Below are 27,432 nucleotides of genomic sequence, written 5' to 3' on the forward strand. Positions count from 1 at the left end.
ATTGTCTTTTTATATCAGTACAAGCTCCTAGTCCTTTTATATCAATGAATTATTCCATTACCTTTTTTTGGAATGTCCTCGTGATAAGGGAACAAGTAGAAGGTATCTTAAAATGCTTTGCAAATAGGTATTTTTGTGTACCGCATAGCTGGACTAAATCTCACAGCAGACAGGCGAATGAAAGAAGAACGACTTTAAGCTAGCTTGGAGTTTGTGGGAGAACAGAAGATGTGCTAGCAAGACATCCTTATATTACATTTTTATAATGGTTTTAAAAGAAGCCATTACATTGTAATGTGTCCAGTAAACTACATCATAAGTTTATAACAAATGTAATCAGTGCGATAATAATGTTCAGTCCTACAGCCCGTGGTTTGTGGTTTTATGATAACATGGCAGATTCACTCTCAGACACAAGTAGCAGTGTAACTCTCTGTGCTTGCTGAAAGCAGATAACCCCCATCATTATCATTAGCATTTTATGTTACATGTCCCATGCTGGGAATCTCAATTTCCATTAGTGGTGAAAATTCATATCTGCTGAATATACAAGAAAACAACCTTTGTAAAGATATTACTTGTCATAGTCATGTAATATCCTAGACAAGATTACAGAGGTACATTACCCTATACAATCGCATCATCAAGCAATGCAATTGTACACTGATGGTCGAAGACTTACTGTAATGTATGGCTAGAATATAGGACGGTAATGCTCCACAAAGCAACCCCATAACATTGCAAGCACCGTGTTCCTTCCAGAAGACAGAAAGAGCATATGCAAAGCAAAACTCCTTTTTTTACGGGGCTCAGTGTGTAATATATTTGCACAGGTTATTTCATTGCAGATAAAGGTTATGTCCTGATGTTATTCTCACAATTATCTATTTATTTGGCTTCCCTACGGTAATGTTTGTACATTCGTAGCTACTGTGTGCTGTTCTACCAAATGACTAGACTACAATGAGCTTTGCTTTATAATACTCTGTTTTTTTGTGAATTCAGATGTTTTGCAGTAAAGGGTTTCCATGCTCCTCATCAATAATGCAGTGGACAATAACAATCCAATCTGCATTGCTATATTAATAATAATAAAGCTTTATTAAATAAGGTGTTTTTTTCAATTGAACATTCCCAGATCATATACCCTATGCTGACATACTGACATCATGGAGGGGGCCCCAATTTTATTTTATGTTTTTTTGGTACTTTTCGTAAATGCAAGGATGAAAGAGTTTATCCATTGTAATGTAAATTAAGCCTAAACAATTTATCACTTATTCAAGTAATAGGTTTATTCTTGAATAGCCCTTTAGATCACTGTGGGTCCCAATGCTGGCAAAACCACCAATCATGACTTGGGTCCCTCATTTTCACCTGGATGCTAAACCATGTCCAGGAAGAATTGAATGCAACATTAAATCTATCACACTGATGAAGAGCAAGAACTTGAAAGGGAACAGAGCACACCAGACCATAGGGTGATAGCCTATCACGAAGACAATGGAGATCAAACTTACCTAAGGAAGTTATATAGGCACAACTCCTGTAAAAGCGTAATATCAGATGCTGCTGTCATATGGCCTGGTGGATGAAATCCTCCAGGATAATTGACCAGATAGGACTATGCACAGTGTTGGAGTGGTAAACAGCGCTGCCGAAGTAAAGATCCTTTTGCAAGGTATAGATTAATCTGTTTTTATTACACAATGGCCTTCGACACTGAACCAGCGTTTTTTTCAAGTATAAAACCAACTGTACAGCACACATTAAGACCCGGGTTTAAGAAAAGGGCTTTTTAAACCCATCTGTCTGGATGTGTGCTGTACAGTTGGTTTTTGCGCTGTGTAATAAAAACAGCTTAAACTATACGTTGCAAAAGGATCTTTACTTCAGCAGGACAACCAGGCACCATGCATTGTCCTATCTGGTCACACTGAGTGCTATGCTCAGCAATCTCTGGGTATCTTCAGCACCATACACTTGATTAGAGCAGCAGGGCAGAAGCACCATTCAAATCCCTGATTCACTTTGGAGGCCATGGGAGATTCTTGCAGTCAGTGGGGATCCCATTGGTGAGACCCACACCAATCTTCAGTTAAATGACCCTTATACCACATAATAGAACTCCTTCTTCTTGAAGTACCATGTACAGCTTTTCTCGAAAGCTGTTATCCACTAGCAATCAATAAAACAACCAGTGCACATAAACGTTTTTTGCTCCACGACTTCTTTGTAATAAACTTCAATTCACAGCATACATTTTTCTTCAATATAAAGGGAATAAAAGGGGAAGACCACAAAACATCCATTTTACCATTTTATCCCTGATGCAGTGCCTCTGCAGTGTATTGCTGGAATTGAGCCGTTTATACCTAGTTTACAAAGACTTATTTCACCCTGGTGATAATGGTGATTGATTTTTCTTTGCTATATTTATATGGAAGAATAATGTATCATGTTAATTATAAAGAAGTATTGGAAGGAAAAACTTTTTTGGGCTGTTTTATTGCCACACACAGTCCAACACTTAGCACCTATGCCATGGATAAGTGGTAACTTGTTTAGGCTGGAACACCCCTTTAACTGTTGAATAACACAGGTATGCAAAATTTGGGTTTATGAAAAATTTTTCAAATCCAATGACTGATCCTTATGTTTTCTTATGCCCTGATTTAAAAAAACACTTCTATTTTTAACCATCACATATGGATTTTGCACAAAACACACGTGAAATTACCTACAAGCGAGATGAACAAGAACATTTTTTATTGTAGCCAAAAATGTACACAATATTATATATAAAAATTTATTGAACATTCATTCTGCAACTTTATTGGAAATGAATTCTTGCACCTTTTCCTCTTCTCATCTAAGCTTCCCTTGATACATTTTCTCTTACAGAAGGCTTGCAGATCTTTTCTGTGAAGCATCCAGCAGTAGTCCCCTATCATGTTCACGTTCCATTTACCTTGGTATCGTCGTTTCATCTCCTTGATATCCTGATGAAGTCTTTCTCCTTGCACATTCACTAACCGCACCAAGGTTTTCAGGAGAGTAGTCCAAATGGGAATGTAAAAAATGTAACTTCAAATTCATCAGACAACCCAAGGCTTTGAAATGTTTCAACATGTTCTCCACAATGAACTTAAATTTTGGATCTTTCTTGTTACCTAGAAATTTCTTCATGACTTCTTTAAAAGAATCCCAAACCCTTTTCTGAACAGCTTTCATTTTTGGTTTGAACATGTCGTCCTCCATGAGTTTCCGAATGTCAGGACTCACAAAAATGCCTTCCTTCAGTTTTTGTCACCAGTATGTCAGAAGTGACAGACAGTCACCCTGCAGTTGGTTGCATGAGATCTCTTCGTTTGGCATTACAGACAACTTCTTAGAAACTGTATCACTAGGACCCAGTGGCTACCTTCCTCTGGCTAATTAACACCCTGGCCTTGGTGTATAAATACCTGCTGTGTGCCAGAGGGAGGTGCCTGCGATATTCATTACCCCTTGTGAAGGCTTGAGCAAGAGCAGTACTTCTTCCTCTCTGGTGCTAGAGGACGTGTGCGCATTTGTCTGGAGTCAACTAAAGCTAAGCGATTTTCCCTTGTTTGTCCCCCCTTGTTGTTTTTAGTGTTCAGTGGGGATCGACTAATGCTCATCCCCTCCCTTCCCTAGCCTGAGTCTAACGCCAGGGAAGGACAGGGCGAGCTACGCCAATATAGGGACGTTAGTGGAGACAGGATGATACTAGATCAGCCTAGGATGTCTCCACTCCCCCTTTCCCTAGAGTCTGGGCTCCCTTTCCCTCTTCCCTTTGTGTTGCACTTAGTCTTTCCCACACCTTGTGTGACAGTTTTGCTTTGGACAGTCCCTAAAACTTGGTACACAGGTACTTAAAAGTCTCTCCTTCTTTCAGTAGAGCTTTCACAAACTGCTTAATCAGTCCAAGCTGAATGTTGAGTGGTGGCAGGGGAACTTTAGTGAGATCAACTAAATTTTATGCAACTATGTTCTTGAGTCCAGATTGCAAAGATGTTCTCGTTGGCCAACTTTTTTGGCTCCATTGATGAGTCCTATCCCCGGGTGTCCCATTCACACAAAAACCGTGTACTTCATGTATCCTCCTTCCTGCCCAAGCAGCAAATAGAGGACTTTCAGATCACCACTTATTGACCATCCTTAATCTTCATAGTTAAGTTTCTAGAGAATAAAGCCTAAATTCTCATAGCTTTCCTTCAAGTGCACAGAATGCCCTACAGGCACTGAAGCAAACTTGCTGCCATTGTGCAGTAGCACAGCTTTCACACTTTTTTTTGATGAATCAATAAAGCTTCTCCACTCGTTCACATTGTACTCAATGTTAAACTTTTCCATCAGCCCAGGAACATAACTGCGATACACTAGAGCACGCTAAAACGAAAGCTTTTTCTTCCCTTTAGACCACTGTTGTAGTTCTTCTACACAAACAGAACACACTACATGTGGAGCCCACGACTTGTCCTGATCACCTAGTTTTACACTAAAGTACGCATAATACACTTTTCTAACAAAGTTGGTAATGTTCCTTTGTTGTTTCTTCACAACAACAACTGCAAATGTAGCAAAAGTTGTCTGGTCTGGTGAATTATGACACCTCTTTGTAGCCATTTCGATCACATTTTTAGAAACAGAAGCTTAATCCACCACAACCACTAAATACTTAAAATGTAAAGTGCTGCGGAATATGTTGGCGCTATGGAAATAAAATTATTATTATTATTAATACTGAAAGGAATTATGATAAGTACATCACCACACTCTTATGAGCTTTGTCTAAAGAAAATCTGCCTTTGCTCCCCATAGCAACCAATCACAGTGCAGCTTTCAATTCTTCTACTGCTGAGGTAAATTGAAAGCTGTGTTCTGATTGGTTGCTATGGACACCACCACACTGTTTATGAACTGTGACAAAAAAAAAATTCTGTTTTTACTGCCCATAACAACCAATCACAGTGCAGCTTTCATGTCTTATACTGCTGAGGTAAAATGAAAGATATGATATGATTGGATGCTATGGACACCACCACACTCTTTGGAAGCTGGGTTAAGAAAATCTCTGCCCACAGCTGCCAATTGCAGCACTGCATCGATTAATTTCTAATCAATCTAATGACACCAAAATCATCCACCAAAGGTCACGCAAAGGGGTCAAAGTGTGGTGCAAGAAAAAGCCTATGGTGTCAGTGTATGGGAAAATAACTGTATGTGATGACATTTTTTACGATATTTTTACTGAGTCCAGCGATCAAAAGTGTATAAAAATCACCTATTTTCAAACAATTTTACCAATGCAGATCTGTGTAATTTTACATTTTTACAATTTCTCACCATTTTCAGTATGTCTTTTGATGTCAATAGTGAATAGTTTACCTTCACAGACTGAAAACCCATCTTGAATATGCCCTAGCACTGCAGCAAGTTAGTGACAATGTCGGCATAGATGAGAATTGCTAGGGCGGTTTATGCCATTGCTGTCTTTAGCTTTACCATAGATTTAGCTTTACATAGCAAAAGTAAATTGGGAGTTTGCAGCCAGTACTTGGTTGGATGGAAATAAAAATTTAGAATAAAGATATTTTATCATTAGACCCCTTTAAGAAATTATGCAAATATAAAGTCACTTGGAAATAGATATGTACTAAATTATTGCCTCCCAATTTACTTTGGCTATGTAATTTACCATGCAAATAGACAGCGTGTCTGAAACTCTTAACACATCAGGATGACAATCAGAGTGTCAGATATTAAATGTAAAACACCCCTGTAGTTTGAGTGCTAAATAAATAGGCATAATTAAAAAAAAAAAAATGTTTTATTCCTATCAGGATTTGAACTCTTAACACTGTATTTTCAGAGGCTAATGCCTTACCATTGCACTATCCAGTCAAGTGCTACTAACTGACAATTTTTCTTGTCTTATGAGATCAACCATGAAAATACTCAGGGTGACTAGAAGTCATTGTGATTCTGATTCTGATGTGTGAAGAAAGTTACACATCAGACTCACACATCAAAATCAAGCATCATTTGAATTTTGCTTGCTTGCAGTCTGTGCATAAGTCCCAATGAGTTTTAGACAAGTTTGCACTGAAAATCATATAACCAAATAGAACTCCTAGTTTTTTACAACTGAGTTTATAGCTCAGTGGTTAGTGCACTGGTTTTGGGACACAGAATTTTGGGTTCAAGTCCCATCAGCAAACAGTTAATTTTTTTTTATTATTATTACAGTTGTAAAAGTCACTTGTCAGTCACTTGTCAGAATCGCTCATCAAAATCACTTGTCAGAATCACTTGTCAGAATCACTCATCAAAATCACTTGTCAGAATCACTCATCAAAATCACTCGTCAAAATCACTTGTCAGAATCACTCATCAAAATCACTTGTCAGAATCACTCATCAAAATCACTTGTCAGAATGACTTGTCAGAATCACTCATCAAAATCACTTGTCAGAATCACTCGTCAAAATCACTCGTCAAAATCACTTGTCAGAATCACTCATCAAAATCACTTGTCAAGATCACTTGTCAAAATCACTTGTCAGAATCACTCGTCAAAATCACTTGTCAGAATCACTCATCAAAATCACTTGTCAGAATCACTCGTCAAAATCACTTGTCAGAATCACTCATCAAAATCACTTGTCAGAATCACTTGTCAGAATCAGTTATCAAAATAAGTTCTCAGACAAGATATTTAGCCTCAAACTGACATCATTCTGATGTTTGATTTTCCCCTTCTCCCATGACAGCACCACCTGAGAGAGGGTATCCGCCCACCAAGGGCAGGAACCTACTGAATAAAAATGGCGGTACCTCTCTTCCGCATCAGTCTTGGTTCCTGTCCTTGATGGGAGCCTCTCCAAGGTGGTACCTCGTACCTTTCGTGGGGTCTGGAATGGATCCCGGGATCGATGCAGCCTGGAGGCCGTGAAGAGACAGCAGATGGACTTCTGTTCCCAGCCCCATCTTGCTGTGCCCGGCTCTGCGTGTGGGGGGGGGGGCGCCTTTCGGGGTCCTCTCCCCCGTGCGCCGGGTCCTGCAGCCGGGTCTGCGCACGCACGATGGTCATGGCTGGGCGCGCCGGCAGGTATTCCGGGCTGCGCACGTGCGGGGTCGCGTCGCGCCCTGTGACGTAGCATGCCGGAAGTCCGGGCTGCACACGCGCAGGGTCATGTCGCGCCCTGGCGCGAGTGCGCCGGAAGCCCGGGTCTGCGTTTGCGCGGGGTATGATTTCTGGATCATCCCCGTGCAAGCGCGCCGGGAGCCGCTGGGCTGCGCACGCGCAGGAGGGAAAAAAAAAGGAGGGAAAAAAAAGGAATAATATATGTATTTTATTATAAATTAAAAAAAAAAAAAAAGAAAAAGAAAAAAGAAGATAATCAGAAAAGAGAGAGCACACTGCTGCCGGAAGGGGAGGAGCCCAAAGGAGGTGGAGCCCGTATGCCTTTAAAGAATGGGAAGCTGTCAAGATGGCGGTGTCTGCATCCCCGTCATCATGAGTGAGGAGCCGCAGTCACCTGGGCAGCAGCTGTCACCTCCGCAGGAGGAACAGCAGCAGCCACAAGCACCTAAACAGCGTAAACAGGTCAAGCAAAATGTGAAACAACCGGACCAACGGGAGTCTTCCCATCACCAGAGCCACAGCAGTGGGGGTCGTACGAGTGCCGGCAGAACCGGTTAGAAAAAATCTCGTGAATCCACCTCCGCCAGATGGGAGCGTTCATGTGAACGGTAACCACCGCCTCCGGTACCCTAGTCTGAACGGCAGTGTGGTGAGTGATCTTCGTGAAAGTTCACCTTAGTAATGTGCTCTTCTCTGTTTTTTCTCTTTTCTCTCCTTTCATTTCCTTCTGGTTGTTAGGGACCAAAAAAGAGTAGTTCCAAAAATAAAAATAAGGAGTGTGCATTATGTAAAGATAGCCTTCCCAACTCCTAAGCTAAGAACCTTTGCTCGGATTGTATACAGAAAACTATAGCGGAGGAGTCCCCTAGTTTTTCTATGAACTTAAAAACTTTAATTCAGACAGAGGTCAGGGATTCCTTAAAGAACTTAACCTCTCGTAAGAGGAAGAAGCAGAAACGGGTTTCCTCGGACTCAGGGGAATCAGTAGAGTCCCGTTTCACGAGGGAATATCTTTCCCCCTCTGACCTCTCTTCATCGTCTCCATCAGAATCTTCGGATGATGATGGAGGGGGTAGGCCGTGTTTTTCGGTGGACAATACGGAGAAATTGGTCAAGGCTATCAGAGTGACTATGGGTATTGCCGATGCCAAAACTCCCAGAACAGTTCAGGACGTCATGTTCGAGGGTTTAGATCAGAAGAGGAGACGTACATTCCCAGTTAACGAGAGGATCAAGACTCTTATAGATAGGGAATGGAAAAAAACAGAGAGGAAAGGCCAGCTGCCTTCTTCTTCTAAGCGGAGATACCCCTTTGAAGAGGAGGATGCGGCTACGTGGGACAAAACCCCTAAAATTGATGTGGCCATCGCGGAGTCCTCAAAAAGATCCACACTACCCTTTGAGGATTAGGGGGCCCTAAAAGATCCGCTTGATAAAAAGGTGGAGTCTTTTTTAAAGCAGGTCTGGGAGTCCTCAGCAGGGGCTCTGAAACCGGTAGTGGCAGCCACCTGCACCGCCAGGTCTATGATGATCTGGCTTCAACAGTTAAAGGACCAGATCAAAAGGAATGTCTCTAGAGAGAAAATTCTATTGGATCTGCCTCTTTTGCAGGGGGTGGCTGCATTCCTTGCAGATGCATCGGCAGATTCAGTTAGGCTGGCTACCAGGTCAGCAAATCTTTCTAATGCAGCCCGCAGGGCATTATGGATCAAGAGCTGGCCAGGGGATGTGCAGTCAAAATCTAAACTCTGCTCAATCCCTTGCAAAGGGGACTTTCTTTTCTGGGAAGGCCTTAGATGACATCCTGGATAAGCCAGCGGACAAGAAACATGGGTTTCCTTCTGTGTCTGCTCCCCGATATAAGAGCTCCTTTCGGAAAAGGAAATACAATCGGAGCAAGTTTCCTAGAGACCAAAGTGGTTGGAGAGACAGGAAGCCGAATAACAGAGGCTTCATGTTCGGTGGTCCATCCTCCGAGAGTAAGAAAACCCCTAAGTGACGGACCTCCCCAGGTGGGAGGAAGGTTGTCCCACTTCCTTCCCGCCTGGGAAAAAATATCGTCCAGTGCTTGGATTCTAGGGATAATCAGGAGGGGGCTGAAGTTGGAGTTCAAAAACATTCCCAGGAACACCGTCAGAATGTCAGCCCCCAGAGGCCTAAGGGAGCAGATAGCCCTGCAGCAGAAAGTACTCACTCTGGTTGTGAAGGGGGTTCTAGTAGAAACTCCTGTACCCGAGCAGGGGAGAGGATTTTACTCAACTCTCTTCCTAATAAAGAAACGGATGGCTCCTTCAGAACCATTGTCAACTTGAAGAAGCTGAGCGACTATTTGATTTACAGGCCATTCAAAATGGAATCAATAAAATCGGCCATAAAAATGTTGTTTCCAGAATGCTATATGTGCGTCCTCGATTTTAAGGACGCCTACTACCACGTCCCAATCTTTCCTGCACACCAACAGTTTCTGAGGGTAGCTGTACGGTTCGGCAAGCACATAAGGCATTTTCAGTTTGCAGCTCTTCCCTTTGGCATCTCCATGGCTCCAAGGGTTTTCACAAAAAGTCACAGCGCATCTAAGAGAGAAAGATATACTAGTCATCCCTTACCTGGACGATTTTTTAGTGGTGGGCAGATCAAAACAGCTCTGTGCACTGGCTCTGGCAGAAGTCATGGCCAGTCTAAATGGCCTGGGGTGGATGTTAAACTTAGAAAAATCGAGACTAGAACCAAAAAAGTTTCAGTCATTCCTGCGTCTCATTTTGGACTCGGAAAACCAGACCTGTTTTCTGCCAGAGGACAAGAAACTGAAGATCAGCTCCCTCATATCACGCGTAATCAACAATCCATCCATGACATTGAGGAATGCAATGTCTCTATTGGGTACAATGACATCTTGTATCCCAGCAGTTCAGTGGGCCCAGTTCCATACCAGACGTCTTCAGCAGGAGATCCTGACAGTAGACAGACGGCTCAGAGGTCGCCTGGATGTAAGAATATCCCTTTCGAGTTTAGTAATCAACTCGCTGGAGTGGTGGATGAATCCGGAAAATCTATCTCTGGGGGTTCCTTGGTCTTTCCAGGTGTCGGATATGATTACGACAGACGCAAACCCAGAAGGCTGGGGAGCTCACCTGAGGAGGTCATTCAAAACAAGGCGTCTGGTCGGACAGCAAGACGGGTCTCTCCTCCAACATGAGGGAGCTGTTGGCAGTCAGAAATGCTCTAGTAGAGTTCAGTTCTCTTCTTCAGGGTCATCACATCCGAATAATGTCGGACAACGAACGACAGTCGCCTACATCAATCATCAGGGGGGTACCAGATCCCTCCCTCTGCTGTTAGTAGCGGACCAGATCCTTCGCTTTGCGGAGAGTCATCTATCTACGCTCTCGGCGCTGCATATAAGAGGAGAGGAGAACGTAAAAGCCGATTTTCTAAGCCGACACATCTTGAGACAAGGAGAATGGGAATTGAATCCAGCGGTATTCCAGCAGATTGTCGGCAGATGGGGACAACCTCAGATAGATCTGTTTGCGAACAAACACAATCGGAAGATCAAAATCTTTTGCTCCCTGAATCCAAAGGAGATGCCGTTTGCGGGAGACGCGCTGCAAATTCCTTGGGACTTTACCCTGGGCTATGCCTTTCCCGCTCTAATGGTGATCCCTACTATCCTGAGGAAGATCCGAGAAGAACAGGCGAGGGTTATATTGATCGCCCCGTTTTGGCCCAAGAGACCATGGTTCACTTGGATGATGAGAATGTCCCAGGCGGATCCATAGGTTCTTCCGGACACCCCAGATCTCCTCAGGCAGGGCCCAGTCTTCCATCCCCAAAGATCGGGCCTGCATTTGACGGCCTGGATTTTGAAAGGTCACTACTAACGCAGGAGGGGTTCTCTCCAGGTTTAGTTACTACTCTACTGGCGAGTAGGAAGCCGGTGACTACTAGGATCTATGGCAGAACCTGGGCTAAGTTTCTGTCTACCTCGGATCAGTCCGCCAAAGGGAGGGTTCCTATTGGGGCCATCCTGGAATTCCTTCAGAAAGGCATAAGCATGGGGCTAGCCACCAGTACCCTTAAGGTACAAGTATCAGCTCTGGGGGCACTATATAATTATGACTTAGCAGCGAATAGGTGGATCATTAGATTCATTAAAGCTTGCAGTAGATCTAGACCTATTCCTACTCCAAGGATGCCTCCTTGGGACCTTAATCTGGTTCTGGAAGCACTAACCAACCCCCCTTTGAGCCCTTAGAAGAAGCTTCGGAGAAAATTCTCACCTTAAAAACAGCCATGCTGGTAGCTCTAACTTCAGCTCGTAGGGTTAGTGATCTGCACGCGCTGTCAGTTAACCATCCGTTCACGCAAGTGTGTATGGATAGAGTAATCTTAAGACCAGACCCGGCCTATCTTCCAAAAGTAGCCTCCAAATTCCATAGGACACAAATAATTACTCTCCCTTCCTTCTATCCTGACCATAGGGATTCGGAGGAACAAAAGCTTCACACTCTAGATGTTAAGAGGGTATTAGTCCAGTATTTGGAGGTAACGAAGGCCTGGAGGAAAAGTGACGCCTTATTCATTTCATTTCAGGGGACTAAGAAAGGGCTTAAGGTTACAAGGGGGACCATAGCTAGGTAGGTCAGGGACACCATTGGCTTAGCATACTCTTCTAGCAATATGCCAGTTCCAGAGAACCTGAAGGCCCACTCCACCAGAGCTGTGGCTGCTTCCTGGGCGGAGAAAGCGGATGTGCCCATCGACATCATATGTAAGGCGGCAACTTGGTCATCCCTCGCTACATTTTACAAGCATTACCGTCTTGACCTTACCTCTTCTGCTGATCTGTCCTTTGGGAGGAAGGTGTTGCAAGCGGTGATCCCTCCCTTTGGTGTCTGATCTCTCTAAATCTCTCAGGCGGTGCTGTTATGGGAGAAGGGGAAAAGATCCTAGTTACTTACCGGTAACGGGATTTTACAGAGCCCATGACAGCACCCTATTAATTCCCTCCCCTTTATCACTTATAGTGCGCACTTCTTAGGGTGTTTTATTAAGAAATTTTTAGGTGATAGTTATGTACTAACCTATTTTTCAGAGGCCCTCTCATGCTCTGAAACAAAACTGATGCGGAAAAGAGGTACCGTCCTTTTATTCAGTAGGTTCCTGTTACCGGTAAGTAACTAGGATCTTTTGATATCTGATCATGTCCTAAAATGGACACTGTACCACAGTGTTCGGTTAAGTGCAGGTGCTGGGCAGGTTAATAATGCTATTAACATGCAAATTAACCCCATATCTACAGGTTAATGGCATTTGCTCTAGTGACAGGTTCCCTTTAACAATGGATAAGTTAAAAACAGATGAAACATGGATGTAACTCTGAAGTACAAAGTCTGTCTTCATTGTGTCATCCATTTTCCACGGATCGCTGTTGACTTTAATGGCTGAGTCTGATCTGCAAAACAGATGAGTATGGGACATGTTCTGACTCTAATGGAACGGAGATACAGACCCATTTTTAAAACTGTTGTGTGTATGGATCAATTAAATTGTTCTGGTACGTTTTCCATGCTCTTGAAACTGTGCTGGGAGACACAACCAAGATCTTTGTAATGGATTGCGCCATCCTAGAGATGCTGGACTAACTAAGCAACTTCATTGGGCGCATGTTATGCCTCATGCTACTGGTAGTGCTAAAAACACAAGCAAAATACAACAATAGAGAAGAATCACTCAGGAAGGATGAGAAAGTAAATGTCTATGGCCACCAACTGCAAATCCATTCCTTTTTTGGTGTGTGGAGCGGAGTAATACTTTTAATTTTTTTTAGTTATGTATTTTGTTAATATTGCAGTTTTGTTTGTTGAAGTTGTTTTCTCAATATTCCAGGCTACTATATACTCTGATGTCGGGCCTGTCTCCTTGTAATTGCTTCCATAATGCACTTTGGTAAAAGGACATAAAATTCTATACTTAGCCAGATTGCCAAATTTCCCATATTGGCTTACAGCAATGTTTTTCTGCTGGTCGGGGCCTCCTGTTACTAGATCTCTGAATCTGATGACTATCACCACATACTGCATTTACTAAGAGGGAGTTGAGTGCCATTTAAAAGCTTTTCTACAAAAATGAAAATGTTAGACCTCATTAAAAACCTGGCTCTGCCTGATTTTGCACCTGATGATCCTGCACTTCATTGCATATATGGCAGGCATCAAAACAAGAATAAGTGGTCATAGTCTGCATTTATGTTTGGACATCCAGTGCTCCTTTGTGTCGCAGAAAACAAAGTACGCATGTTTTTTTTTTTCTAAACACCTGCATAGTCTACACAGAAGCATTTGCTTGGGGGCCTGTATGTCCCCAGCCACTGCTATTCTGCCTAAAGACAAAAAAAGGAGCTTGTGCGGCAACCTCTCGAGGTCAAGTGTTCCACAGGATAATAATGGTAACTTACAAGCCCTAGAGTGTTCTAGCCCACATAAATCCTTTACGAAATATCCAATTTCCTGGAGAGGATGGCATCTCTCTATCTTCAAGACCTCAAGGTGAAATAGATATCCTCATCAAAAGAATGATGTGACAAAATGAAAATGGAAGCCTGCACCTGTAGAACGATGAGGAAAATGTGACATTAGCTGTGCTCAGCTACAGCAGCCAGGTGAGCAGCTTCAGCTTTGAAGTATTTGGTATGCTGGAACAGGTACCTGCGTGCTAGCTTTGCTACTGCATGGGCGGCGCCATGTCACATAACAAAGGCAGTTACTTACCTTTAGTCATCAGGTATAATGCAGCCCAGCACAAAAGCTTCTATCTCAAAAATGATGTTCTATGTGCGGTCATGCATCCTCAGTAGGAAAATGCAGAAAAGGAGTTAAATTAGTAAGATAAAGCTGTCCTGGGGTCCGATGTCCTTCTCCTTAGATGACTGCTCTATTTTGGCAGTACAATTACATAAATGTCTGTTTTCTTCCTTGGGCCGATTGTTTTCATGTAGGATTGCTGCTTCCAATAGGTGGCACTATTGAGTTCAAGTCCTCTTTTTCTCTGAAGAGGCAATTTGCATATTTTCTTCTTAAACATTTATGGCATGTCCACTGCTCAGACCCCTATCTACTGCCAGAACATGAGACCATCAAACTACTGGCTTGAATTGAGAATTATTATTATTTTTTTAATATATAATTTTTATTAACTTTTTCAAAAAGAAACAAAACAAACCAGATTAAGGTGATAATCAGATACCTGTTGGCAGACAGGGTATAAAGAGATAGTACTTACATATTTGATTAGTAAAGCAAAACAATATAATATAAGAACTTAACTATGTAACTTACATCAGTTTAATTAACATGCAATCCAGTTGATACACTTGTTAGATTAGACCACCTATGTTAGTATTATAGACCTTCACCAAATGATCCTTCCATTCCACCCCCCCCCCCTCAATCCAGGCGTAATGGACCTAGGCTATCCCCAAGATCTTCCAGAATGTACCACGCCGTGGAAGTGAAGGGTTCCACCATTTTCTTTTTTTCATTTAATGAGCAGCAATTTACAATAAACTATTTCCATTTCGGAAGAAATTTGCCAGCTTGCCTTTCCTTATTGCTAAGGGCGTCTTGTTGCTCTATTCCCATAAAATGTTTCATTTGAGCTGTTAACTCTTCAATGGGGGGGGGGAGTGTTGGGTTCTAGCCAATATTTAAGTAATTGTTTTTTTGCCAGGATAAGTAGGGTGTGGAGCAATTTTGGAGGGTTTCCCCTCTTCCCCTCAGGGTTTTCTGTGTTGTTCCAAAAATGTAACAAGGCTAGATAAGGGGAAAAGGTATAACCCGGACCCAATATGGTGTCGATCATAGCTGATACTTGTCCCCAATGTGAAACTGAAGCCGGGCATGACCATAGGCCGTGCATGAGGTCGGATAGTGGAAGGTGGCATTTAGGGCAAGCTGTTAGCCTGTTTGAAAGCGGGTCTTTTTTAGGTATGTTAAATGCATAGATGGCACCATGCATTATTTTATATTGCGCTTCTCTCCAATGTGTTTTCTTATTGAATTGAGAAGTTTTTGTGAGTTATGGGCTCCTATTTTGGAAATAGCTGTGGGTCCCAGTGGTAAGATCCACAACTATCAGACATTTATGGCATATCCAAAGGATGTTCCCTTTAAAGGGCATCATTTAGCATATTCCACTCCATAAATTATCACTGCTAAATAAATGGAAAGGATGTCATCTGATGCAGGACACATCAATCGAGAGCTGAGGGGTTTGGAATGGGTTGGTGACCCTAACTTAGGACACTTCACTGAAAACGAAAAGGTCACCAACTGGTTTAAAAACAAAATTAGCCCAACTCCAGGTTGCTTTGCTGCATATGCATCAAGTGATGTTGTACTGCAGCCTACATCTTCCCACCTGCTCTACAAATGTTGTCGCTTCATCATAAATGATAACATATTGTCAGAATATGTGGGAGAGCAGCCAGCACATTGGGGTTGCCAAGATCGCCTCCTCAGTTAGAATGGAAGTGTGCACCACCGTCTCTCCTCCTCCCAATTGAGGAGGAAAAAAATGGAGTATGACAGCCAACATTTTACTGGGACTAAGAAGCTGGGATGGGAAAATGAGGTATCTTTCTCTATTTATGCTGGATAGTGGTACTTGTTGCTGGTAGGAAAGTATTTTATGCTGCACTGTGGTATTTGGTGCGTTGGCGTATTTCTTTGACGTGTTTGTGCTGCATTGTGCTATGTGGTTGTTTTGGGGAGGCATTTTGTGCTGCACTGGGGTGTGTTTGGCACTGCTGGGGAGGTACGTTGTGCTCCATTTTGGTATTTGGTTGGCACTGTGTGGGTACTGTGAGCATTGCACTGTTGTTTGCGTGCTGCTACACAGGCAATACAGGCGCTGCACCGCAGTATTGTAGAAAACGTTTGAGAAGCCCTGCATTAGCGTATGGCACGTGACTAAATAAAATATACATTTTTCAGGTATGCTTGGCTTGTCATAGCTAACATGTTAGCTTTGAACTTATTTTGCAGGTCCTCAAGGTTGCAAGTTTGTATGGTGGAATCTGCTGACAGATATCTTTCTAAGGAGTCATTTCATCAGGACAACCCTTGGCTAAATGCTCTATTAACTTTTCCCAGCAAAAGCCTCCATTTCATCAATCGTATATTCAATATCTTATTTTTAGTTTCTGTGTGGAAAGAAATTCTAATCAATTAACTCTGCACTGTCCAGACTTGTAATTTGCAGGTTTTTAGGCTGTCCTCTATCAGAAACAACTGGCAAAGTGTTGTATGGTTAATTGCAGAATCTTTATTGAAGTATAATTAAGTTCGATCATTACTTTGTAGAATATTGTCAAAGGATTCATTTCAATTAAAAGGGATATAACGTATGCTATACTGTTAGTGATTATATACTACAAAAATCCCCCGTCGCATTTTATAAGATAGGAAATGGAAATTGTCATAAACCTCCATAGGAAATGCCATCCCTGCCTTAATGTAGTTAAACTTGACAGATCCAAACAAAATCCAAAATGCATAAAATAAATAAATCTAAAAGTGACAGTTTTTTGCCACTTATGGCACTAATTTAGCTTTGATGCTGTTTCATGCTTTGGTACTGTATGCACTGTGTCTGGTTTGTGTGATATACAGGTAATTGGTTGGCGCAGAGGTTTAGAGTATGTGCAGTCACACAGATGTATGTCTCTCGCATGAATGATTTTAGTGTCTTTCCATCAATTTACTCTTAAAAGTAATTACCGACCTGTTAGTCTGAGAATTCGCAATATATACTGACCAAAGCACATTAAACAGAAGGGGCCCTGGAATAAAACTGTAAATGTATCTATAGAGGACCAAAAATATTATTTCCAGATATTTTTTTTAACAGAATTTGTAAATTTCAGCTTCAAACTATTGGTCACAACATTTTAGTTAAAATTATACAGTTTATGCCCATATAAACTAGTCAAAATAGGTGTATAAGGTGCTGATATTTAAAAATGTGCCGCAAGTGAAAATAAACAAGTATCTAGCTCAAAGTGTGCCCAAAATTAACCTAGTAGAATAATAAATGTGCTGTTGTGTTTCTGGATCAGAAATTGTAAATTGATTTGGATTGTTATCCAATAATTAGCTAGTCTTGGATCGTGACCGATGATCTAGCCAAGTATGTTTTTGTAGTTACTGTTGTAACATGTAACATTGTGAACTTATAAAACTTATTTTAAAGCACCACTCCAGCGGGGTTTTTTCTCAGCCCTGGAGTAGCGCTGTAAATGTAAGTCCCCTGCCACCGGTCATATACTCAACATCTTCACCGTTTTTTCGCACCGCTCAGTTCCCGCGACGCCATCTTGTGAGCACAGCTTCATCACAAGCTCTCAATACAAAACGAGGCTGTCATAGATTTGTATTGAAATGTGACCTCCGCGCTGCTCCATGAAACACTGGAGCTGCCGGCAGGTCACTTTTTGCCGGAGACCGACTGGAGCGGCGGCGAAAACAGATAAGAACGTCGGAAGCGGAGTTTCAGGCAGGGGACTTACTTTTAAAGCACCACTCCAGCTGTGCAATAAAAAAAAACGCTGAAGTAGTGTTTTATTATTTCTTCTTTATGTACATAGTAATAATAATGTTTCTTTCTCATGTGATCATAGGTCCAGTGCACGTGGTTGCATTTAGGTTCTATGTTACATTTAACTCAAATATGGCACCATATTATCTGGTGGCCCTTACTTACTAATAACAGAAAACCACAGCTCACCACACCTGTAATCTGTTCATCCAGGGTGCTCGGCAGCATGAACAGAGCTTGTCAATATATTCCAGTAAGAGAAAAGCCAGCACTCCGTCCTTCTTGAGAAAACTCCGTATTTATTGTAACTTTATTCCATATGTGCTAAAACCACTGAACACAGGTGATTATACATCTGACACAGATGTTTGATGACCTGTGTTCATTGGTTTTAGCATGTATGCAATAAACGTACAATAAATACGGAGTTTTCTCAAGATGGTCGAAGAAGAATTGTAGCATTCTCTAACATACCATATTACATTAAATATTAAGTTCGTTCACCGCTAGATTCATACACAAGGAATAGACACGTGCATGAGGTCTTACAGCTATACCAAATAATCCAGTGCCTCAGAATAGGTCCACAACATTATTTGTGTGTGGCAGTAGGATAACACCGAGCTGAAGGCCTGTTTAGTACTGAAGTGCAATGCAAACAATGTCTAATAATTTTGGTGGTTTGAGTAGATGGACACTAATTTATAAAAAGTTGAAGGATTATTCTCATTTCAGACATTCACGTAATATATACGGTTTATGTCATAAATGTCTGATGAATGGAGGGTGATGGTCCCAGAGATGGGACCTTTTTCCTTAGAGTTGGACCTCATCTCATGCCGTGTGACAGAAGAAGTTGCTGCTTTCTCCATTGATTGTTATAGGAATTATGAAAATAGCTGAACAAGTGTTTTTTGTTTTTGGGAACCTCAGTCCCAATGGAACCCTTGTTGCCTAAAGTGTAAATAAACTTTGGAACATTCTCTGCAGATCATTGGGGGCCCAGGTTCTAAGACCTTCAGCGATCTCTCAAAACACTGCTCAGAAGTGCGCAACTAAGGAGTCAGAGGCCCACAACTCCTGCCTGAGCGCAAGCACAAAGAGTGTCTACATATAGTCTTTCTATGGAGAATGTACACTGTGCTGTGCATGCGCTAAGGCAGGAGGTTATCACTTCTGCCTCGGAAGCTGCACACTTCTGGGCAGTGTTTTGAACAATTGGTCTGGTCTCAGTAGACCTTCACCAATCGGCATTGAATTTAAGAAAATAGTGAATATACAACAATGCTCCAAATTTTGTTGTACTTACAGACCCAAGAGAGAACATTTTCTCTTTAGTTCTCTATATGTGTAATTAATGCTTGACTTTCTCCTAAGATTGAGAACCTCCTGACACTGTCCCTGCTTGTTTCTGAATCGTGAAATACTGCCTACCCAGAGAGGGCAGAATATTGGTTGAATGGCTGCCTAGGAGCAGTATGTTCCTTTCTTCCTAGTGCATAATGTACTCTATAGTAAAGCAAATAAATGTAGCCAGAGATCCGATGACATTTCTACCATAAACATAGGAACGCAGGAATAAAAGTACACAATGCTGGAGCTGTAGGTTTTATTTTCTCGTCTTCTCACTTGTTTATTTTTGAGTTGCAGATAGCCTGTTATACTGCTCTGCCAATGGAATACACTAATATAATCTTCCCACTCTCTCTGTAATGCACTTGAGGTTTTTAGTGTCACAAGAAAATAAAGATGCTTTCAGAAAAATGTGGAGTGAGGCCTATCATTTCACAATGTGATGCCGTAGTCTGTCAGAACCTGTCATGATATGCAGCAAGACATAAAAGTGTTTTTCTCCAGCAGCTACATTTTCTATTACTCTCCTTTGTACAAATCATAACCAAATAGGTTGCAGTGCGAGAAGGTAAATAATGTGTAGAGATTGTTTGCATTCTATTCTTTCTGCTACATTTAATTTTCTGCCAAATTAGCAGGGAACATGCCAAGTTTCCTCCAGCCTTATAATTTTATCTGCTGCCAGCATTGTTTTCTAATGTTTAGGTCATGCAAAAATCAGAAAGGTGGCGTGAATGTTTCTAAAAAGTTGCAGGTAGTAGTATTGCCAGAATTGGGTGATACTGGATTATTAGGTACTATTTTAGGATATTTATTTGTAGGATGGATATGGATACTCTATGGGCATCACTTATATGTATTACACATACATACGTAAACAGAAGTGAAACCTAACTGAAGAACGTATAAAATGTGCTTTGATGATCTCATGAAATTGGCCTTCCTGATTTCTGTCAACTTCATTGCACACACCATTGCCAGATTGGATGTAGATAGAGATATAGATGGTCATTTGGATCTACAGTGTCTACAACAACAGTAAACCTGTTAACTTAGCCTGTATTATTATTATTATTATTATTTATTATTATAGTGCCATGTATTCCAATCAACAATCTCAGACAATACAAGACCTTTTTATCCCTTCCTTACTCCTACCAAGAAGTTGTTCCATCCCCCATTAGCATGCTTAAGCTCAAACTGTTTTGTCCATCATCTTGAGGACCTCTGCAATGGGAGGTTTTTTTTTTACTCACTTGAGTCTTCCCTTCAAAGGGTGGAAGAATTGGGTGTCCTCACTTCTGATAAGAGTTTTAACCTGGTCAGTGCCTGGGAAGTAGTATCCGTGAATTACACGCTGTGCAAATTGTTTCCCTCAGTTTCTCCGAGGTTTAAACCAGACAATCCACTTTTCCGCAGGATTTTCAAATCCCCAAGCTGCACAAGGTTCTTGCTCAGCAGTTCTAGGGGGGTAATACTACTTATCTTATTACATCCAAAAACAAGGCTGGCTCTGTCAGATACCCGATTCGTGTAGAACCCGATTCGTGTCTGAGTTGCGTCTGTTAACTTGTTCATAAAAGTCACAGCCTTTTTCTGCTGTATCATCAAAAATTAATCATAAATGGTTCCTTTATTGTTAAAGGTAAACTATCACCAGATTCATCCTCCCCAATCCGTGGCATGACTCAGAGCCTGATTGCACAATTGCAGTCACGTATATCTTTTTCTGAAATGCGCCAGAAGGCTTTTGTTGCGCCAGAAACGCATCAGGTTTTTAAGTTGTGGATCCTTGAATGGGAATTTTAAATATAGTTTGCTGATTTTATCGGATAGACGTGCCTGGATTTTTCCTCTTTTTCAATTAAGCTTTAAAGATGCTGCTTGGCACCATAGTCCGGTGCCATCCGCAGACAGCTTTTCCCATTCCTAAAAGAGGTGACTGACAGATGTTTCCCATAGCAAGAAAACTGTCACCTAGAGTAGTGCTTGAAAAAAAATGGCTAGGAGCATGCTGGACTACTCTACTCTCTGGCTATAGTCCCCGGCCAGATCTCCAAAGTATATTTTCTCTGAAGGAGCATTTATGAGAAAAATATACCTTCCTCCCATCTTTCAGCCAGGCTCTGATTCATGCTGCCCGTGGTTGGGCAGCATGAATCATATGACAGGTTTCCATTAATGGCAGCACAGTTTTTGCAAAACCTTACAGCCATTAACAATAAGCGAATAAATAGTTATTCCCAAAAAATGAAGTTATTCCCTATTAATTGAGGATGGAATATATTTATTATTTATTTTTAGAGCATCATTGATTCCATGGTGCTGTACGTGAGAAGGGGTTATATACAAGATACAAATATAAAATACAGTGAACAAACTAACAATGACAGACTGGTACAGAAAAGAGTGGCTTACAGTCTACACAATAATGGGGAAGGAGACAGTAGATTAGGTGATTGTGGCAGCTTCGGTGGTGGTGAGCTGGCAGGGAGGTCATTGCAGGTTGTAAGCTTTCTTGAAAAGATGAGTTTTCAAGTTCCATCTGAATAGGGAATACCTTGTTGATCTCTATGGGACTGACTGCTGGGACTCTCAAATATCGCAAGAATGGGACTCTAGAACCCCGTGAAAAGGGTTGTGTAGCCCCGTTCTGAATGTAGCTGTGGTGCACATGCTCAGCCTGCACTCCATGCATTGTCTATGAGTCTGCTGAGAAGATTGTTCAACTATTTCAGTTAGTTCCATAGAGAATGAATGGAGCGAAGTCTGAGCATTCAGAGATCAGCTTTCAGGATCACTGGTAGTTCCAAGCAGTTGGCCCCCCACCAATCAGCAAACTATCTACTATCCACTGGATATCCAGTGGACAGGGGATAACTTCACTTTTTTGGAACACCCTTTATTCATTCCCAACCCAGATTAACATAACATTCCATACAGTGCACCCCTGTTGTATAAATATTTAAATTTCACAGAAATCAGTCACCAGACCCCCATCCCAAAAGATTCTGAGTACTGCTGTGCCACTTTGCCACATTAACTACATAAACAGTTGAGTGTTGCCGCCATTGTGACGCAACAAGATGATCACAAACCAGTGGCTGATTGACAGCAGAGCTCAACAACATTAGAAGTACTGTATGAGTGATTATTCTCACCTGGTGACACAGCCAGCAATGGACAATTGTGTATCCCATGCCAAAAGCACTTCACTCCGGCGAGTAGGATGAAGAAGCATCCTGCTGCGTGAGTGCATCTTACAGATTATGAGGCAGCCACAGATGATTTACTCCTCTCAGTCTTCTTTTTATACAATACTGTCCTGCAGTACATAGTATCTCAGCCCCTCTATATACAATAGCATCCAGCGATATATCACTCCTTTTGGTCCCTCTATATACAGTCCCACTCCTGCAGTATATCACTCCTTTCAGACCCTCTACATACAGCACCATCATGCAGAAAATCACTCCTGTCCGCCATTTCTATACACAGCCCCATTCTGCAGCACATCACTCCTCTCTCAGCCCTTTTATACAGATCCCTATCTTACAGTACATCACTCCTCTAAGCCCCTTTATACACAGCTCCATCTTGTAGTACATGACCTCTCTAAATCCTTCTATACACAGCTCCATCTTGCAGTAATTTGCTCCTCAGCCCCTTTAGATTCAGCCCAATCATGCAGCCCATCATTCCTCATCCTGTCCAGATGCAACCTCTTACTGCAGTACATCGCTTCTTTGTCCCTTCAGATACGGGCTCTATCTGGAGGGGAATAATGACCGGGCCTGTGTGGGAGGGGGGCACACCGATACCATTTTCACCTTGGACACATATTTAGGTGAGATGTATTGCGGCACAGAGACCCACCGTCTCCCTGCACTGCAATACATGCCGCTGGCCAATCAGAGGTCAGAAGCTGATATTGGCTTGCCAGTGACATGCGGTGCATGGCAGTGATGTCATGCACTGCCAATGCCAGCATTCCGAAGTTAGCTGCCAACTCCTGCTCCGGTTTCAAAAGGGGATGCCACACTGCGTGGGAGCCGAGGAAGATAAGAATAATAGTTTTTTGTTTTTTTTTAAATGAGCTAGAGAACACCGGAAGGGGCCCAGAATGTGGGAGAGGGGGCATTAAACCAGGATGGAGACATTATAACAAGATGGGGACATTATACCAGGTTGGGGACATTATACTAGAATAAGGACATTATACCAAAATAGGGACATTATAACAGAACTAGATGGTGGCCTGATTCTAACGCATTGGGTATTCTAGAATATGTATGCGGCCGACCGGTTGCGACTAATCAGCGAAGCAGTGTTTAAATGGGTTGTGCACTACTTTAAATTAACCCCCCAATGTATCCCCCCGGGGCCCCTAATGAATTTTGTAATTACGTTATGTTGTCAATACTGCTTGTGACAACATCACTGACCACGCACAGTCAGCACGTAATTCCCCCGGCTGCAGCCGGCTCTTGCTTCCGCTTACATCACGACTATTTGCGGCTGCAGCCAGGGGTCTCCTGTTCCGCGTAACACGGTGAATGAAACGTGACAGAAGTACATCACACACTGTGACTGACAAAACATGTTCAGTATGTCATGGGCAGTTGGTGAGTCACATGACCACATGGGCAGAGTCAGCCCTGCTCTCTCCCGACTTGTTCTGAATTCCCGCGTCGCTGATTGGCCGCGGCTGGACCAATCAGCGACGCGGGATTTCCTGGACGGACAGACAGATGGGATAAGCCGATTATATAGTAGATGGGGGACATAATAATAGTAATTTTTTATTTCTATAGCGCCAACATATTCCGCAGCACTTTACATTTCAGAGAGAAATTGTACAGACAATAAAAGACATTACAGAATAGCAATAATCACATAAATCAACAGATACTAGAGGAGAGAGGGCCCTGCTCGCAAGCTTACAATCTATGAGGAAATAGGGGAGACACGAAAGGTGGATGGTAACAATTGCTTGTATTGTATGGTCCAACCATCAATGTAATAAATAAGGTATTCACAAAATGCTGAATGAACCAGTCGCCAACCAGTATGTGTACCAGGGCTGTAGAGTCGGAGTCGTGGAGTCGGAGCCAGTATAAAATGGACCAACTCCGACTACTAAAATATATTAAAAAAAAATTGGGTACAGTAGTTCAATGCAGTTAGTGGGGAATATTTTTTCATAAGAATTTGGGAGAGCTATGAAATGTCCTATAAATGTCTGTCCTATTCCTGATCTAAGGGTCTAGACTTTTAGCTGAGATGAATCTGTGCTACAGTAAAGTTATCACTTAAACATGAGCCGTGTATGAGGGAGTCATGGAGTCGGAGTTGGAGTTTGAGTCGGTGTCATGGAAATTGAGGAGTCGGAGTCGGAGGTTTGGCTTACCGACTCCACGGCCCTGATGTGTAAAAGTACAGACACAGAAGGCTATTAAGTGCATGGGGGTGTGTGAACAGATGATACGGGGATCCTGAATCTGAAGAAAATTGTGTCTGGGAAAACAGGGATAGTTAGAAAAGTGTGGTGAGGCGATAGGCCAATCTAAAGAAATTGTGTTTTTAGGCCACACTTGAAACTATGGGTATTGGAGATTAATTGAAGTATCCTGGGTAGTGCGTTCCAAAGAATCGTTGCAGCATGCAAGAAATCTTGGAGATGCGAGTGGGAGGTTTGGATTATTGAGGATCTTAATCTTAGGTCTATAGCAGAACAGAGGGCATGGGGGTAGGGTGGTAGACTGAGATGAAGGGTGATGCTGAAGCATGGAGCGCTTTGTGGGTGTGAGTGATGAGTTTATACCATTATACCAGGATGGGGACATTGTAACAGGATGGGGACATTACACCAGAATGGGAACATTGCAGCAGGATGGGGGACATTATACCAGGATGAGGACATTATAACAGAATGGCGACAATATTCCAGATTAGGGACATTATACCAGGATGTGGGAATTTTTACCAGGAAGGGACCCATGAGGGGCGAATATGTATGTCTTTATAGGATCTAGAATGCTACAAGGTCCCGTACATCTGACCAACATGCAGGTAGGGACCTAGGTCCAAATTTTGCATCCGGGCCCATCGGACGTAGTTGCGCCACTGAGCCCCATCCTGCATTATACTGCTCTTTTCAGTCCGGCTAGTTACAGCCCCATTCTGTAGCACATCGCTCCTCTTAGCCCACCCAGATACAGCCTCAGATAAAGCGTGTTCAGATACAGTACATCGCACCTCATCACATCCAGGCACAGCCCCATCATGGAGCCCATTTTGCAGTACATCGCTCCTATTAGCTTATCCAGATACACCACCAGAGATTGGTACATACCATGACCCTCAACTCCTCCAGATACACCCCGTCTTGCAGTATATCAATTATCAGCCATATTCTGCAGTACGTTGTTTTGCTGCTTTTGGTACTGGGTGCCTTGACTGTGTGCAGGGCATCATGAAATCTGAAGATTACCAAAGGATTTTGGGTCGCAATATAGTGCCCAGTGTCAGAAAGCTGGGTTTGCATTCTAGGTCTTCCAGCAGGACAATGACTATAAACATACTTCAAGAAGCACCCAGAAATAGATGGAAACAAAGCAAAGAGAGTTCTAAAGCTGCCAGCAATGAGTCTAGATCTAAATTCCATTGGACAGCTGTGGAGAAATCTTAAAATTGCTGTTGGAAAAGACCTGGATCAGTTTGCAAAAGAAGAGTAGGTCCAAAATTCCAGGTGAGAGGTGTAAGAAGCTTATTGATCATTATAGAAAGTGATTGCAGTTATTTATTCCAAAGAATATGTAACCAAATATTAAGTTGAGGCCAACAATTTTATCCAGCCCATTTTTGGGGTTTTGTGTGAAATTATGTCCAATACGCCTTTTTTCTCAGTTTTGTTTCTGTTGTTCCAATACACACAGGAAAATAACATGTGTATAACAAAACATGTGTAATTGCAGTAATTTTCTGATAGAAACTAGGTGGATATCTATGACACATATTGTCTCATTCAATATCCCTTAGATCCACAAGAGTAGTCTTTTCTTTTGGGTATTTTCTGCTACTTTTTTTTCTCAGTGAATGACAAACAATCCGATTATTCTCATGCTTTTTTTTTATCTAAAAAAAAACCCTGATTATTTGCCAGATCTCTTAGCCCTCAGCCATTTATTGTGCACAGGCTTGTCACTCCTTAGAAAATTTTCTCTTTCCTGGTCTTCCTTCTCCTTTCCCCTTCTGCCTTGTACACTGAGGGTCAGTTGGAGGGCTTCTCAGTGATCCTTGTAGCTCCAGACTAGCCTTATCAAGCCTGATATTCCAACCTGCTTCATTTGATCACTCATGATTCATGGCCTCTACCTCTGTTTTCAACCCATTCTCAGGGTCTGTAACATAGTAACATAGTTTTTAAAGCCGAATAAAGACTTGCGTCCATCAAGTTCGACCTATTAGTTCTGTAATTGCTAAAGTTGATCCAGAGGAGGGCAAAAACCTCAAATGATTTAGCCAATCTTCACCTGAGGAAAAGTTCCCTCCCGACTCTGAAACCAGCAGTCAGAATAAATCCCTGTATCAACCTACTATTTTATTTTATTTTTAAGTATATGCTGAAATCTGCCTGGTATCTAGAAATGCATCCAGTTCCCGCTTGAACTGGTGTAGTGAATCCGACATTACCGTCTCCTCACTCAGTGAATTCCATATTCTCACTGCTCTTACCGTAAAGAACCCCTTCCTATGCTGGTGCTGAAACCTTTTCTCTTCCAGTCTTAGTGAGTGCCCTCTTGTTACCGTAATATCCCTCCTTTTGAACAAATCCCGGGCAAGATCTCTATACTGTCCCCTAACATATTTGTACACATTTATTATGTCCCCCCTCAACCTTCTCTTTTCCAGGCTGAATAGTCCTAGTTTTGCCAACCTCTCTGGGTATTGCAGTCCCTCCATTCCCTTTATTACTTTTGTTGCCCTCCTTTGTACCTTTTCAAGCTCATTTATATCCTTCCTATATATTGGGGCCCATAACTGAGCACAGTATTCCAAGTGTGGTCTGACCAGTGCTTTGTACAGTGGAAGAACAATGTTCTCATCTTTTGCAGCTATACCTCTTCTGATTCATCCCATTACCCTGTTTGCCCTTACAGCAGCGGCCTGACTTTGGGCACTCCAATTTAGTTTGCTATCAATCAAGATGCCCAAGTCCTTCTCCATCTCTGAATTCCCCAATGATTTCCCATTCAGTGAGTACTGGTGACTTCCATTTTTCCTTCCCATATGTATGACCTTACATTTCT

General features: G+C 42.2%; 1 protein-coding gene across 6 annotated transcripts in view; it reads left to right on the forward strand.

Annotated features, from left to right (window-relative positions):
- ULK4 (unc-51 like kinase 4) overlaps nucleotides 1-27,432 on the forward strand; it is a 988,030-nt gene that overhangs the window by 815,008 nt on the left and 145,590 nt on the right. The window contains exon 37 of one of the 6 annotated variants that reach the window (XM_073678126.1): nucleotides 16,216-16,482. The exons of the other annotated variants lie outside the window; for them this stretch is intronic. Coding sequence (XP_073534227.1) covers nucleotides 16,216-16,254 — 39 coding nt within the window. The 3' untranslated portion in view covers nucleotides 16,255-16,482. Of the gene's footprint in view, nucleotides 1-16,215; nucleotides 16,483-27,432 lie in introns of those variants that run through there. 6 annotated transcript variants of the gene reach the window in all.

The sequence above is a fragment of the Phyllobates terribilis genome, unplaced genomic scaffold (genome assembly GCF_046119375.1).
Source record: "Phyllobates terribilis strain yellow unplaced genomic scaffold, ASM4611937v1 Scaffold_4__5_contigs__length_816908805, whole genome shotgun sequence".
Classification (NCBI taxonomy): Eukaryota; Metazoa; Chordata; class Amphibia; order Anura; family Dendrobatidae; genus Phyllobates; species Phyllobates terribilis.